The sequence below is a fragment of the Natrix helvetica genome, assembly GCF_964273705.1.
Source record: "Natrix helvetica genome assembly, chromosome: 3".
Lineage (NCBI taxonomy): Eukaryota > Metazoa > Chordata > Lepidosauria > Squamata > Natricidae > Natrix > Natrix helvetica.
The window spans coordinates 176627038-176644114 of NC_138549.1; the positions used below are offsets into that span (position 1 = coordinate 176627038).

Below are 17077 nucleotides of genomic sequence, written 5' to 3' on the forward strand. Positions count from 1 at the left end.
ACATCCCGAAAGTTAAAAAGAAATTAAATACATATCAAAACAGACAAACAAACCCAATTTATAGGACAATACATTTAAAAATGAGTTAAAATTAACAGGCCAGGCCGGCTTGCTGGAAAAGCCAACTTTTTAGGGCGCGCCAGAAGGACCGGAGGTCGGGGATTATGCGAAGCTCTGGGGGCAGCTCATTCCAGAGGGAAGGCACTCCCACAGAGAAGGCTCTCCCCCTGGGGGTCACCAGCCGACACTGTCTGGTCGACGGCACCCTGAGGAGGCCAACTCTGTGGGATCGTACTGGACGGTGGGAGGCTACTGGTGGCAGTAGGTGGTCTCGCAGGTACCCTGGGCCTAAGCCATGGAGCGCTTTAAAGGTCATAATACCTTGAATCGCACCCAGAAAACAACCGGCAACCAGTGCAGGCTGCCTAAAAGGGGCCTGCACCCCCCCCCCGAGTCGTCACAGTAGGATACCATGGTCGATGGTATCGGAAGCCGCCGAGAGGTCTAATAGGACCAGGACAGAGGAGCAGCCCCTGTCCCGGGCCCGCCAGAGATCATCCACCAACGCGTCCAATGCCGTCTTCGTGCTGTACCCGGGCCTGAAACCCGACTGAAACGGATCCAGGTAGACAGCTTCATCCAGGTACTGGGAAAGCTGACGTGCTACCACACTCTCGACAACCTTCGCTACAAAGCGAAGGTTGGAGGCCGGACGATAGTTGTCTAAAGAAGCTGGGTCCAGGGAAGGCTTCTTGAGGAGGGGCCTCACCACCGCCTCCTTCAAGGCGGTGGGAAAGAGCCCCTCTCTCAATGAAGCGTTGGTAATCGCCTGGAGCCAGCCTCGTGTCACCTCCCGGGAAGCCGAAACTAACCAAGAGGGACACGGGTCCAGCACACAAGCGGCAGCACTGAGTCTCCCCATAATCCTGTCCATGCCTTCGGGGGTCACAGGGTCAAACCCATCCCAGATTGTCTCCTCAAGATTCATCCCTGTCGGCTCGCCCGAATCTACCCAGTCAGAGTCCAAGCCTGTCCGGATCTGAGCGATTTTATCCTGCAGATACTGAACAAATTCTTCAGCCCTACCCTGCAAGGGGTCTTCCCCAGTTCCTTGGTTAAGTAAGGAGCGGGTCACCCTAAACAGGGCGGCTGGGCAGTTATCTGCGGACGCGACAAGAGCGGAAAAATATTGTCGTTTTGCCACTTCTATCGCCACTAAGTAGGATTTAATATGAATTCTTACTAGTGTTCGATCAGATTCGGACCGGCTGGCCCTCCAGCCACTCTCTAGGCGTTTTTTCCGGCGTTTCATCTCCCGAAGCTCCTCGGTAAACCAGGGAGCCACCCGGGATCGACACCGGGTCAGAGGCTGCAAAGGCACAACGCGATCCAAGGCCCCAGCGGCAGCCCTATCCCAGGCTCCCACTTGGGCTTCGATCGGGTTGTGAGCAAGGGATTCAGGAAAAGTCCCAAGCTCCATCAGGAACCTTTCGGGGTCCATCAGGTGCCTGGGGCGGAACCATCTTGTCAGTTCCACCTCCCTGCGGCGAGGGGTAGCGGTATGGAAGTCAAGCCTGATGAGGAAATGATCAGACCATGACAAGGGTTGAATAGAAATATCCCCTAAATCTAGATCATTCATCCACTGCCCAGAGACAAAAATCAGGTCGAGCGTGTGTCCCCCATTATGGGTGGGGTCTTGAATTAACTGAGTTACGTCCATAGCTGTCATGGAAGCCATGAACTCCTGAGCTGACTCGGATGTCTCGCAAATGGAAGGCAGATTAAAATCCCCCAGGACCATAAACCTGGGGAAATCAACCCCCAATCCAGCTAATATATGTAGCAGGGCCGATGAAACGTAGCAGGGAGACAGGTACATAACAAAAAGGCCCACCTGAGCTCCAAGGCCCCACTTCACAAAGGGACTCACACCCGCCTATCTGAGGCACAGTGACCTCCTGAGGTCTGAGACTTTCCCAAATAACCACCGCCCCCCCGCCCCTGCCCTGGGCTCTCGGCTGGTGAAACGCCCGGAAGCCTGGTGGGCATAGTTCGCTAAGAGGCACACCCCGCTCATGGCCCAACCAGGTCTCCGCAATGCACGCCAGGTCCGCTCTACCCTCTTGTATGAGGTCGTAAATGAGAGGAGCCTTATGTACCACGGACCTGGCGTTAAGCGACACCAGCCGGAGACCAGGGTCCTGTAATCCCGAGCACCCGGGGATGCGAGAAGGGTGATGAGGGTCGGAACGCGCGATCGCTCTTAAACAGCAAACCCACGCCCTCCGAACATCATTTGGCCCTCGGCCCCCACCATATTTGCCTCTCCCACAAACAGTAGAGATGGTGAACCCCCCAATGGAATGGCTTAATGTCTCCCCCAGAATCCCAACCCTTCTTAGCCCTCCCAACCCACACCCATTAGTTAGCTCTGGCCTGTGCCCTGGCAGACCCCCCCCAAGCCTGTCTGAGCCATCCGAATCAACCCCCCCCTTAAAATTTGGTTTAAAAGCCCCTGTAAAAAACCCCTAAGAAGTCTCTTCTTCGCATGCCACCTCTCGGGATCCCAAGATCCGTCATTAAGGAAGCGTCTTGATAGGCCAGAAGGCCATCCCCGGGAAAGGGGGAGTTCCCGGAGGGAGTAAAGTTCTGTCGCAGTATAGCATAGAGGAGAGTGTGGCATCAACCAAACGGGATGACATCATGGGGAGATGGAACGAGGAGATGACATGTCCATGGAGGGGGCGGGGCAGCCGGCAGTGTTCAAGGGGGTAGCAGGAAGCTTATGTCCATCATAAAAATAGTCGGTGTTGGGGACAATATGTAAGGGTAACGGACAGCTGTCCAAAATCGCAGCAGATGCTAGCTTGCGAGGTGGTAAAGCGGCCAGTGATGGTTGCAACGAGGACAGCGGCGGCATCGGCGGCTGCTCCAACTTTTATTTCTCCACCAGGCCCTTTTTCTTGTAACGTCCAAGTTCTCCGTCCGTTTTGTTCACGTCACCCTTGGTTTGCTGTGTTTTCGCCCTGCCTGGGGTTATAGTTCGCATCGGGATGCGTGGTCCAGCAGCTTTGGGGTGGATTCGGAGCCCCTTTGGTCCCCTCTCAAAGGCACCCAGTTAGAAAGTGGGAGACGGTGAGCTCAGCCCTGAAAGCCAGTTGGGTGATTGGGCCAATCCCTGGGGACTGGGAGTTCTAGTCCCATCTTGGCATGTAAGACAGCTGGGTCGCTTTGGGCCAATCACCAGGAGACTGTGAGTTCTAGTCCTGCCTTAGGCCTGTGAGCAGGGGTGGGAACAAAAGAGGGGCGAATGGGGAGGGGGCTTTTGCAGGAAACAATTCGTTCCTTCAGTTGTTTCAAGAGTGGAAAGTTCTGTTTGTGACTCCAAGAGACTCTGTGCCAAGTGTTGCCTTGCCCTGCCTTTGGAAACTAATTACCTGGCAGCTCTTCAGACGAGATAAGGTTCGTGTGGATAAACATTCCTCGGAAAGGCTGTTTGCTAAGCCTGGCCGACTGTGAGTGAAAGGAATTCTCAGTCGTGTAAATGAAAGGGGTTTTTCTGGACTTTACTTCTGGTCACTGAGAGTGACGGATGTGTGCGTCCGCCCTGTGCTTTCTTGGTGGGCTCCCCTTGGCTTGGGGGGAGCACAGGGTGCCTCGTAGGGGTGCCCTGCCTTAGGGGCGGCTTGCTGGGGTCCCCTGGATCGGCGGCGGCTGCGGGGGGGTGTCTCCGGCTTTGCCCCAGGAGCCGAGAAGCGAGGGGGTGCGCGACGGAGCTCTGACAGCCTTTGCTACGAGGCGGCTGGATGATCGGCAATCTGAAGGCTACAGCTGAAGTGCGGTGAGATGGGAACCCTCCCCAACTCTCTTTTTGACATAGTTAAATGAAAGAATATCAGTTTTCATAAGACTTTCAATCTCTTTTTGGGAAGTGTGATTGGAGGGGGGGGGATTACCCCTCCCTCGGAAAAGCGGCTTTGGACTTATCTCCTCTCTCTCGGAGGAGAGAGGGAGAGTTTTAAAAAAGAATCCCACTCTTTATAAGCAATGGCAAAATGACTTTCTTAATGCAATTGTGAAAGAAAAGTGGTGATCTGACTCCTTTGAAAACTTTTGATCTGTTGCTTCCTGATCTCCGGTGCTGGCAGAGCAAGATGGCACACTTCCTCTTTCTTCATGCTTTTTGAAATCAGACTCCTCCTTTGAAAAATCTTGCTGGCACTGTACTTATACCTCTGTGACTCCTAGAAGCATCTCTTGTCACATAGTATCTTGGATTTGGAATGATTTAATTGATTGGATCTGAACTATACAGAAGGTCTTTATTCCTGTCTCGTGGCCTCTCTTGGTTGTGCTTTTCCACAGTCGCCATTTCCTTGTATGGACATAAATATCTCTGAGTTTTTATGATGGCCCCGAAGAAACCACCGCCTGGGAAGCCAGGATCCGCTCCAACATCTTCAACATCCAGCTCAATTGGACAACAGTCACTGACTTCATTTTTACAACCAAAAGCCCCCGAAGGGGACTCAGTAACTCACCAGATGCTTCAAAAGATCTTAAAAGGGCAGGAAGAATTGAAAAAACAATTGACAGAAATGAATGAACAACTCAGAGAAAATCAAAATCAAATTGCACAAAATAAACAAAGAATAGACGTTCTGGAGGAGGGGGCAACTGAGATGAGGGGGGAGGTGAAGGTGGTTCAGAGAGGAAATTTAGAACTTGAAAACCACATGATAAAGATGGAATTTGAAAGGATGTCTTTTTTCCTTAGATTTCAAAACGTAATTGAGACTGACAATGAAGATTTGAAGGACATTATGACAACAATGTTAGCTGAATATATTAAAAAAGACAAACAACAGTTCGGGTGGGATATTGATTTGGTTCATAGAGTTAATTCAGCTTATGCTAGAACGCACAATGTTCCAAGAGAGGTTCACATCAAATTTCTTAGAAAGGCTACAAGAGATGAGATTCTGGGGGTACAAAGGGGGGAAACATTAAAATACAAGGACAAAGAGATAACCATCCTGAAACAGATCCCGAAGAAAGTAAGAGACAAGAGGAAAAAATATTCCTCTTTAGCAAAAAAACTATTTGATAAGGGATTTTGGTTCAGGTGGCTATTGCCAGAAGGTATGTTGATTTTCTGGGAGGGCAGCAGAGTTAGAATTAATCCAATTATGGAAGCAGAGGCCTTCATGGAAAAAAACAAAGCACTCCTAGACAAAATAGAGGACAGTACACAAAATATGAAGGAGGGAGGGGCCGAGGCTTTGCTGGCAGGCGGGGAGGGGGGGAGGAGGGGAGAAGACTCAGATCACAAAAGTAAGCTGGAAAAATATTGCAATTGTTGATACAATGAATTTTTTGTTAGATACAAAGTAAATGATTGAAACTACTGAAAGATATAATGTAAAAATAAGCTGTCAAGATTTATTTAAGCAATAATATTTTGTTTATTATTTTGTAAAAGTTATGAGACTTGGGGGGAATACCATTTTCTGCACCATGTAGCTGTCAAAAATTTTTTCCCATACCTATTACCTTTTCCCTTAAAATTCTGTAAAAACCAATAAAAAGCTTAAAAGAAAAAAAGAAAGGGGTTTTTCTGGACTTTGCTTCTTGCTTGTTAAGGAAGCCTGGCTCAGAACATTGAATAAGGCAAAAATAAACCCATTACATCTTAGAGTAAGATCGATTGTAGAGGTCGCCCAGGGGGCTCCAAATAATCCAGGTTCTGTATCGCTGATTTAAAAACATCAAGATTTGCAATGGCAGCAACTTGTAAATAAGTCAAGCAGAGCTACAGGTAATCCTCGACTTAACAGCCACAATAGAGCCCAAAATTTCTGTTGCTAAGCGAGACAAGTGAATTTTGCCCCCATTTTGCTGGCCATGGTTATTAAGTGAAGCAATGCAGTTATTAACACGCTTGCTAAATTTTGCTTCTCGGTGGGCTCACGTGGCCCCGGGATGTTGCAACCGTCATAAGTACATGCCAGTTGCCATGCCTCCGAAGTTTGATTGTGTGACCACGGGGAAGCTGCAGTGGTCGTAAGTGTGAAAAATGGCCGTAAGTCAATCTTCTTTTCAGTGCTGTCACCAGATGACTGTTGTAAGTTGTACGTGGTGAAAAGACAGAGGAGAAATTGGTTTCAAGATGGAGAAGGAGGTCCCATATTCTGACCAATAAACACAGCAATGAGTTGGAAGGGGACCTCACATCGAGAGCATCCTGCAAACTCCACTCCCCTTTCCAATTTTGTTGTATTTAAGTACAATGACAATAAAGATTATACTTACACTTTCGCTCTTCTTTATTCCCTATGGGAGGGGCCCTTCACCATCCACCTGTGCCTTTACTCCCGAGTCGGCCCTTGTTCCTCAACTCTTCCCTTCTCCTGGCAGCTCTGCGCATGTGCACACTAGGCTCCCCCCACTGTTCTGACCCAGGCTTCCCAAGAGCATGAAGTGAACTCCTTGTCCTGACAAAAAAGCCCTTTTATTAATTGACTCTGAATTCTGCTCCTTCACATCCAGCAGAGTCTTTCAAGGGAGGATTTGCAGTCACAGACCTTATCTGGCTTGGAGAGCTGCCAGGCCGATCTCTGCAGAACTTGGCCAGGAGCCTCGGAGAGTCATGAACCAATTAAGCGAACTAATTGTTTCCTGCAAACTCCTCTCCCCTTTTGCTCCTCTTTTATTTCCTCTGGGAGTAGCCATTCATCATCCACCCGTAGCCTTACTCCCAAGTCGACCTCTGTTCTTTAGCTGTTCCATTCGTCGGGCAGCTCTGCACAAGCGCACACTGGGAACAGGCTCCAGCTGTTCATCTGCCTCACCGATGTCTGACTCTCAAGGCAGCTGATAACTGGCATACGGCTCTGGCCCCCTCTCTGCCTCCAACACAGAACCCTCATCCGAGCCTTCCCCAGACTCCAGGACTGGCCCAGGTTCCTCCCCAACCTCCTCACTCTCCGAATCTGCTGCCAGTTCTGCGGGGCCGCGACGGGGGTGGGGGAGGCAGGGGGGTCTACCAGCCACCCTGAGATCCTGGTGGCCAAAAGACTAAAAAATGGGAAGCTACCAGAGATGTTACTTGATCCGACGACACCGAGGAGGCCTGGCCACACAGAGGAGAAGAGGTGGAGATTCACAGGAGAAGGTCAGCTGGTGAAAGGTGGACAGATGGGGTCATTATGGGTCACTTGACAACATAAGTGTTCTCCAAAGTGAGACACAATGAAGTAAAGGCTTGATGCCCTGAGATGAGGCCACCACGGGGATGGTGGTAGTTATTCATGGCCCTAATGAATGAAAGGCAAGATGGCCCTACAGGCCCAGGGGGAGATTCTCCATCCTCCAGATCAGGGTTGTCCCAAAGGTGTTTTTTTCAAGAGGCAACTGGACTTTCTGCTTTGATCTTCGAAGACGTTTCGCTTCTCATCCAAGGAGCTTCTTCAGCTCTTGGCTGGATGGTGGGGAAGGAAAGGATGGATACTCCTTGCAGACAGCTGGTCATTTGCAGCCATTTAGAGGGTCCTTGAGGCCACCTGGAGGTTTGTCTGTGTCCTCGGGGTCAAATGGGTGCAGAGTCTTCTTGGAACTACTGAAAGGACCGTGTTGCAGACTGGAGATGGGTGGTGTGGTACCCCTCCCCCTCTGTCAGGAGAGGGTCTGTTCAATTTGGACCTAGATGGCCTCTTTGACCCCTCTTCCAAGCCAGCAGTCCTCTCTCCCCAAAATGTGGACTTTGCTGTCTTCAAAAGAGCAGCCGTTGTCTTTGAAATGCAGATGGACTGCTGAATCTAGTCCTGATGGGTTTGTTCTCCTATGTCGCGCCATGCGTTTGTGAAGTGGTTGTTTTGTTCCCCCAATGTACAGATCTGCACATGTCTCACTGCATTGTACTGCCTGTACCACGTTGCTCGGTTTGTGTCTGGGTGTTTTGTCCTTGGGGTAAACAGTACAATGCCATTGAGTCATGTGCAGATCTGAAGAAGGCCCCACACCCATTTGCACCACTGAGGTGACCCTGAGGACACAGGCAAACCTCCAAGAGGCCTCAAAGACTCTCCAAAAGGATGCAAATGACCAGCTGTCTGCAAGGAGTATCAATCCTTCCATTTCACCACCAACCACTCAGAGCAGAAGAAGCTTCTTGGATGAGAAGCAAAACGTCTTCTAAAAAAACCCGGACAGTCCAGTTGCCTCTTGAAAAAAGCACCTTTGGGACATGATGGCCCTACATGCTTCTTCTCACTCCTCCCGAATTAGCCATTTTTATTTGTTCAACCCAAGAGTATGCCCAACTCATAAGAGGTGAAAGGATTGGGGGATCTAGAGATGGGAAACCACTTCATGGAGCTCCATACCTCCATGTTTTGAGGGTCCTTTCCTTGCTTTCTGCCAAGGTCTGAGATCCATCTCATCTTGGCAAGCATTGGTAGGACTGATAGACCTGGGATACGGATCCTTGGTTAGTGTTGGCTTGCAATGTAGGATGTGGAGGAGGTGTGCGTTGTGAACTAATTGTCAGGGCTCCAAATAGCATCCAAAATTAAATCAGAGTCCAAGGCAAAGTGTTGCTTAAAGTTCCCATTTATGAAGAGGGTCATGTTGGCACATCTGGGAAAACCCGAATCTGAAAGCTTCCCGTTTTCCCCACCCAGTTGAAAGTTCAAGATTTTGCCCCCACACCCACCAGTCCATCCCATGGTCCAATCTCCCACTGCCATGCTGGCAGCTTCCACCCATCGAGTTCCGGTCAGGTGCAGAGGTTCAAAGACAAAGGATGACCTTGGCTTTCTAGAAAGAATGTTGTTATGGCTACCTATCATCTAACTCCTTACAATCCCCCCTCCCATTTCCCCACCATAGAAAATGCATAGTAGAAGAATAGAAAGGGTGGCAGGCCTGAGACCCAAAAGAAAAGATGGCTGCAGGCCTGACACGGGGGCCATCAGTCTTTGGAGCGGTGTTCAGGTTGGTTTCCCAAAGGAGATGAGAAGATGCTCACTGTCCCAAGAGTTTGGATGATGACACGCGCGAAAGACTTCACCATGACTAGAAAACCTGAGTAGGGAAGGGGACCTCCTAGATCAGCCCAGCTGAGCAGGAACTCCAGATGTTCTGGGAAGTGAGATCACAGTTCCAAAGTTTGACATCACAGTTGAGTTTGTGGGGAGCCAAGAAGTGGAGGAGGTTCAGGTTGGATCTCCTGAATCGGCACCTCAGCATGCAACAGGAGTCCTACATTCGAAACTTTACCCCTTCGCTTGGGAGGACCGCAACCTCTACCATGAGTTCGGGGAATGAATCTCAAGTCAGCACTGCAGGAAAGCTGAGTCTCTATGCCTCGGTCACATGGTGAGTGGCGCTTTCTGGGAGGTGAGATGTTCTTCTACCAGAGACAGCAAATGAAAGGATGTTGAGAGTCTAGACCAGAGGTCTTCAAACTTGGCCACTTTAAGACTTGTGGACTTCAACTCTCAGAATTACCAATGCCTTGGTAAGGCCACACTTGGAATCCTGCATTCAGTTCTGGTCGCCACGATGTAAAAAAGATGTGGAGACTCTAAAAAGAGTGCAGAGAAGAGCAAGAAAGAGGATTAGGGGACTGGAGGCTAAAACATATGAAGAACGGTTGCAGGAACTGGGCATGTCTAGCTTAAGAGAAAGAAGACATGATAGCAGTCTCCCAATATCTCAAGGGTTTCCACAAAGAAAAGGGAGTCAAACTATTCTCCAAGGCACCTGAGGGCAGAACAAGAAGTAATGGGTGGAAACTAATCAAGGAGAGAAGCAACTTAGAACCGAGGAGAAACTTCCTGACAGTGAGAACAATTAATCAGTGGAACAGAAGTTGCCTCCAGAAGTTGTGAATGCTCCAACACTGGAAGTCTTTAAGAAGATGTTGGATAGCCATTTGTCTGGAACGGTATAGGGTTTCCTGCCTAGGCAGGGGGTTGGACTAGAAGATCTCCAAGGTCCCTTCCAACTCTACTATTGTATTGTATTGTATTGTATTGTATTGAATTCTGGTCTAGAAAGAATGCAGAGAAGAGCCAGAAAGCTGGAGGCTAAAACATACAAGGAATGGTTGCAAGAACTGGGCATGGCTAGTCTAGTGGAGAGAAGGACCAGGGGTGACATGATCTGGAACAAAGAACCGGGGGGGGGGGGGAGGGTTTGTCTACCGATTCCTCAAACCATCTGAAGGCAGGAGAAGAAGCAATGGATGGAAACTAATCAAGGAGAGAAGCAACCTAGAACTCAGGAGAAACTTCCTGACAGAGAGGACAATTAACCAGCGGGACAACTTGCCTCCAGAAGTTGTAAGTGCTCCATCACTGGAGGTTTTAAAGAAGAGACCGGACAAACATTTGTCTGAAATGTAGAGGGTCTCCTGCTTGAGCAGAGGGTTGGACTAGAAGACCACTAAGTCCCACCTGTTAAAAGGAGTAGATGATTTCCCTCTCTCTGCTTGTCATCCATGGTTAATGTTGAGTTAATTCAAAGATTTCTTCAATCACAGCTTCTTCCACACATTGCAGTTGGCTTGAACAACACACTAGGCTTATATGGTCGGCCAACCACAATACCTGAAGATGTGAGATTAATATTCTTTGGTTACATTCACACAATACGTTGTGTGAAAGGCTGACATGAGTGTTGGACAGCTTAGGGATTCTAGGGCATCCAACCAGGATTATAGAGCAGTGTTTCTCAACTTTGGTGACTTGAAGATGGGTGAACATCAATTCCCAGAGTTCCAGGTAAAGGAAACCATGTTAGCATGGAGTGGGAACTTTGGTTTCAGCATAGATTTGGACAATTGGCAAGACGTATGGGAAAGAAACAGAAAGTTAACTTAAGCCACCTCATATAAGGAAATGCAAGATGTTCTACAGGTGGCACATCCCACCCACAAGATTAGCTAAAATTAACAAAAACTTATCGCCACGATGTTGGAAATGTAATGCTGCACTAGGGACCTTCTACCATATGTGGTGGGAGTGCTCAAAAGCTCGGGCTTTTTGGCACCAGATAAGAAAGTAGTTGGAAGAGATGCTAAATCAAAGGATGGGGTTAAGGCCAGAATTATTTCTACTAGGGATCATAAAAGAAAAATATGGCAAAGGTGGACTATATTTAATGCTGCATTCTTTAGCAGTGGCGAGAATAGTTTGTTGCACAAAAATGGAAAAATAAGGAGACTCCCTCGGAACAAGAAATAATAAATAAGATACTGGTGTGCCCAGAGATGGACAGGCTGACTCTAGAGCTCAGAGACGAGGGGGAGACGGAATATCACAAAATCTGGGACAAATGGTACCAGTGGTTAGAAAGGAGAGAAAAAGGCCGGGACAGAAAAACACAGACAAGCTAAGAATTGGAAAATAGGGTATTAAGAATGGTATTTAGATCCTAAAAAATTATCATGTATGTACCCAAATGTTCAACCAAAATGTTGGAGATGCGGGTGTCTAGATGCTACCTTTTTTCATGTATGGTGGACTTGCAATAAGGTTAAAGCTTTTGGGATAAAAATATGGTGGGTCATGCAAAATGTACTGAAAAAAAGAATACAATTTATTCCGCAAATGTTTTTACTGGGTATAACTAAGGATTTTACTAAAGGGGAAACAAAATTGGTTTTGTATATGGTTACAGCAGCTAGGTTGTTGATTGCGCAACATTGGAAAAAAGATTTTTTACCAACAATTGATCAATGGATTCAGAAAGTGGCGGGGTTTGCCGAAATGGCAAAAATCTCAGCTTTCTTAAAAGCTCAGAAGCAGGAGAATTATACACAGGAATGGGTAAAATGGATTGATTATATACAGAATAAATATCAGACTAGGAAGTACTATGTAGCCCTTAGGTAAGAATGTTCAGATTGACAGATGATCAGAGTAAATAATATATGGGATCCTTGGAATTGTTAGAGTGGTGTATAGAGGAAGTCAGGGGGGGGGGGGCTTTGAGTGGGAGGTGGGGGAGGGTTAGGGTGGAGGGTGGGGAAATATATATGCATAATAAATTTAGAAGATGGGATTAATGAGATATTGCTACTTTAAGAGAAACCTATATTATGATTTATATATGTTTAATTAATTTAGATGATGGGGTTATTGGGCTATTGTTACTTTAAAAGAATCTTATACTATGATTGTTGGGAGGTGAGGGGGCACAATATTTGAATGAGAAACCTATTTTAAGACAAGGGGAGGGGGTACAGTATTTGTATGTGATTTACATTATATGGTGGTGGGGGGGGTAAAAAAAAAGGGGAAAATTTGTTTGTATAAAACTTTTTTAATAAAAAAAAAGAAAAAAAAAGAATGTGTGACAGGAATCGGATATATATTTGTATGGTTAGTAATTATATAAAAGAAGGGATCAACGGACAGGTAATCTGACCAACTACATACAACTACGTAATAGAGATACTGTAAAATGTAATTGTTGTGAGATCCAAAAACTATATGGAAATGTTTATGAAGAAATGTCGCACTATGTCCAATGTTTTTAATGTTACTCTAATAAAAAACTTTTTAAAAATTAAAACAAAATCCCCAGAATTCCACAGCCCGCCATGTCCGCAAGTCCACATATGTTGCTAAGGTTGAGAAACTGCTCGGGATTGTGTTACATTCATTCATGCATTCAGCCCCTTCTAATCATCTTCAGGATTGACCTTGACTGGAGATGGACCTTCCAAAGGATCTTGCGTGGAGGTCCACTCTATGCCACCCACGAATAGCGGGAGCATACAAGGATAAGCCATTGGTATCTTGAGGGCTCCTTGGTGCTTGGTGGCTTTCTTGCAGACATCACCAGTGCTAGTCACCACTACTAACACTAGCACTGAGGTCTCCTAGTTGGGTCGTGAAACATACACAAGAGAACAACCAAACTCCGAGAGCAACAAGGACCCCACAGTTCTCCTCCTCTTCCTCCACCCCCACTTCTAGCATTGAAGATGTTCCCTAGTTGGTCACATCTGGAAACATTTGTAAGAAAACAACCAAGCTCAGAAGGGACCAAAGACCCCCACAGTTCTCCCCCGCCCCCTCCTCCCCCTCCTTTCCTCAATGCAAGCACCATTCCCTTCTAGCACTGATGATGTTGCCTAGCTGGGTCATGAAATGTCTGCAAGAAAGCAACCAAGCTCAGAAAGCACCAAGGACCCCACAGTCCTCCTCCTCCTCCTCCTCCTCCTCCTCCTCCTCCTCCTCTTCCTCCTCCTCAACCCAATTCTCTTCTATCACTGAAGATGTTCCCAGAAAGCATTTGAGACCCCAACCTCCTGCTCTTCCTCCCTGCAAACACTACTCCCTTCTAGCACTGATGACGTTGCCTAGCTGGGTCATGAAATGTCTGCAAGCAAACAACCAAGCTCAGAGAGGACCAGGCACCCCATCCTCCTCCTCCTCCCCCCTACAAACCCCACTCATTTCTAGACTGATGATTTGAGCCACCTGCAAGGGAAGAACCCAGGAGCTGAGAGTTCAACCTGAGCTACAACTCCTCCTCTCCTTTCCCCCCCAGTCCTGGACTGAATCCTGCATCTGGATTCTCACCTGGGCTCTGCTGGTCCCAGGCTAGCATTGATGGTCTTACAGCTATAGCATTATAGAATAGCAGAGTTGGAGGGGACCTTGGAGGTCTTCTAGTCCAACCCCCTGCTCAGGCAGGAAACTCTTCACCACTTCAGACAAATGGTTGTCCAATCTCTTCTTAAAGACTTCCAGTGTTGGGCATTCACAACTTCTGGTGTTGAGCTGTTCCACTGATTAATTGTTCTAACTGTCAGGAGATTTCTCTTTAATTCCTCCTCAATTCTAGGTTGCTTCTCTCCTTGATTAGTTTCCACCCATTGCTTCTTGTCCTGCCCTCAGGTGCCTTGGAGAATAGCTTGACTCCCTCTTCTTTGGGGCAACCCCTGAGATATTGGAAGACTGATGATGATCTTGGCTTGTCTCTCTTTTCACAGGGGAGACATGGATTCTGACGCAGATTTGGTCTTTAAACAAGGAACACAGGCTCCACCCTCTGCAGTGAGTACCTGCTTCCCCCTCCCACCTCTGCGTGTCCCAAGGAGCTCCCGGAAAAGGGCCGCAGGGGGCCTAGTGGTCATCTCCTCGGGTGTTGCTCCTCTTCTCCTCCTCCAGCTTTGCTCCAAGTGGCTGGGTTGGTCTGGGACCCTCCTCCCAAACGTAGCCTGCATTTTCTTTAAAGACCACCGGTAGTCCTCGAGTTACGACCACAACGGAGCCCAGAATTTCTGTGTGGTGAAGTGCGACCTTTGTTTTACCCATTTTGCGACTTTACTTGCCACCGTTGTTAAGTGAATCCCTGCAGATGATAAGCTAGCAACATGGTTGTTGAGTGAATTCCGCTTCCCGACGGACTTGGCTTGTCAGAAGGTCATAAAAGGGGACCACGTCACCCCCCACGGACGCTGCGACCGTCATAAATATGAGTCCGTTGCCAAGCGTCTGAATGCAGATCATGTGACCACAGTCGTAAGTGCAACGGTCGTAAGTGTGAAAAATAACCACCAGTCCCCTTTTTCATTGCCGTTGTGACTTCAAACGGTCACTAAACGAACCGTCGAGGACTGCCTGCATTCTTCATTCTGTTCAGATATACAATAGTCCTCAACTTAAAACCACAACGGGGCCCAACATTTTCATTGCTAAGCGAGACAGTTGTTACATGAGTTTTTCCCCATTTTACGATCCTTTGTGCCACCGTTGTTAAGCGAATCCTTGCAGTGGTTAAGTGAGTAACATGGTTGTTAAGTGAATCTGGCTCCCCCCCCCATGGACTTGGCTTGTCAGGAGGTCACAAAACAGGATCGTGCAACCACTGCAACTGTCATAAGTACATGCCAGTTGCCAAGCCTCTGAATTTTGATCATGTGATGGTCGTAAATGTGAAAAGGGTCATAAATTACTTTTTCTTAGTGCTGCTGTAACTTCAGTCACTAAATGAATCGTTGTACTTCAAGGACTACCTGCGTTTATGATGGTTGCAGAGTCCCGAAGTCACATAAAGGCCGTTTGCAACCTTCCCTTCTGGCGTCTGACAAGCAAAGACATTGGAGAAGCCAGATTTGCTCAATGACCTCATGATTCACTTAACAACGGCAGAGATTCGCTCAACAACCTTGGCCAAGAAGGCTGTAAAACTGTGTGTGACTCACTTAACGGCCTTCTTTGGCAGCCAAACCTTTGCGCGTAAATTGTGGTTGTAATTAGGAAACATCCTGTCCAGGTAGTCTTCGACTTACGACAGTTCACTTAGTGACCATCCAAAGTTACAACCGCCCTGGAAAAAGGGACTTATGACCATTTTTCACACCTACGACCGCTGCAGCACTCCCCATGGCCACATGATAAAAAATTCAGACCCTTGGCAACTGACTCATAGTTATGACGGCTGCAATGTCTGGGGGGGGGTCATATGATCCCTTTGGTGACCTTCTGACGAGCCAAGTCATGGGGGTAAGCCAGATTCACTTAACGACCATGTCACTAACAGACTCATATTTATGACGGTTGCAATGACACAGGATCACTGGTTCTGCTTTTGTGACCAGCCAGGTCATGGGGGTAAGTCAGATTCACTTAACAACCGCTTCCCTAATTTAAACACTGCAACAATTCACAACTCCGCCAAGGAAGTTTGTCAAGTGGGCAGTTGACCAATTTCTCGCTTAGCGGCAGTCCTTTTGGGTTCAATTGTGGACGTAAGTGGAGGACGAGCCCAAGGACAAGGGATGTTCTGGCCCTTCTCCCAGATGAGGCTTCCGGGCATCCTGAGCAAAGCCGGGCGCCTCTGCTCCTCCCACCGGCAGCTGATGAAGTTTTCGGAGGTCTATGATGAAGGCCGCTGCAAACAGCTGGAAGAACAGATCAACTACGACCACTTGCAAAAACTGGAGCGGACCTTCCGGGAAGCAGATGTGGATGGGGAAGGTGAGGCCTGGTGGGCGGAAAGAGCGGGACTCGCCCTGGGCTCTGAAGAGAGCCCCAAGCTCTTGAGATCCCAAGGGTGCTTTTTTCCCTAAGAGGATTTCCTTTCTTTTTTTCTTTTGAAGACGTTTCGCTTCTCATCCAAGGAGCTTCTTCAGCTCTGACTGGATGGTGGGGAAGGGAAGGACGGATACTCCTTGCAGGCAGCTGGTCCTTTGCATTCTTTTGGAGGGTGGTTGACGGACGCGGTGGCTCAGGGGCTAAGATGCTGAGCTTGTCGATCAGAAAGGTTGGCTGTTCGGAGGTTCGAATCCCTAGCATCGCATAACAGAGTGAGCTCCCATTACTTGTCCCAGCTTCTGCCAACCTAGCAGTCCGAAAGCACGTAAAAAATGCAAATAGAAAAATAGAGACCACCTTTGGTGTGAACAGCGTTCCGTGCGCCTTTGGCATTGAGTCATGCCGGCCACATGACCACGGAGACGTCTTCGGACAGCGCTGGCTCTTTGGCTTTGAAATGGAAATGAGCACCGCCCACTAGACTCAGGAATGACTAGTACACATTTGCAAGGAGAACCTTTACCTTCAGAGGGTCATTGAGGCCACTTGGAGGTTTACCTGTGTCCTCAGGGTCACCTGAGTAACTCTCCTGGTTCCTGTAGTCTGCAATTTTTCTGGAAATCTGTTCCTACTCCCAGACCATCCACAGGGTGATCTTCAAAGAAAAAGCAGGAAGTCCAGTTGCCTCCAGGAGAAGCACCTTTGGCACAGCCGTGGATGACTGAGAATTTCTATAGACTTTCAGCTGTACAATTTGGGATGAAGACCCTTGGAACGGGGTGGGAGTAGGAACGGATTTCCAGAGGGAAAAATCACAGACTACAGGAAACTTTTGCACCACTCGGTGACTCTGAGGACAGAGATAAACCTCCAAGTGGCCTCAGGGACCCTCTAAAAGGATGCAAATGACCAGCTGTCTGCAAGGAATATAAATCCTTCCATTCCTCACCATCCAGTCAGAGCTGAAGAAGCTTCTCAGATGAGAAGCAAAACGTCTTCAAAGAAAAAGCCAGAAA

General features: G+C 48.0%; 1 protein-coding gene across 1 annotated transcript in view; it reads left to right on the forward strand.

Moving 5' to 3' along the window:
* Window positions 1-9313: 9313 nt before the first annotated feature.
* The window catches only part of EFCAB8 (EF-hand calcium binding domain 8), a gene marked incomplete at both ends in the record, with an annotated part of 61502 nt that continues 53738 nt past the window's right edge, over window positions 9314-17077 (forward strand). Inside the window, 3 exons of the mRNA XM_081949192.1 lie at window positions 9314-9381; window positions 14015-14078; window positions 15827-16004. Coding sequence (XP_081805318.1) covers window positions 9314-9381; window positions 14015-14078; window positions 15827-16004 — 310 coding nt within the window. The remainder of the gene's footprint in view (window positions 9382-14014; window positions 14079-15826; window positions 16005-17077) is intronic.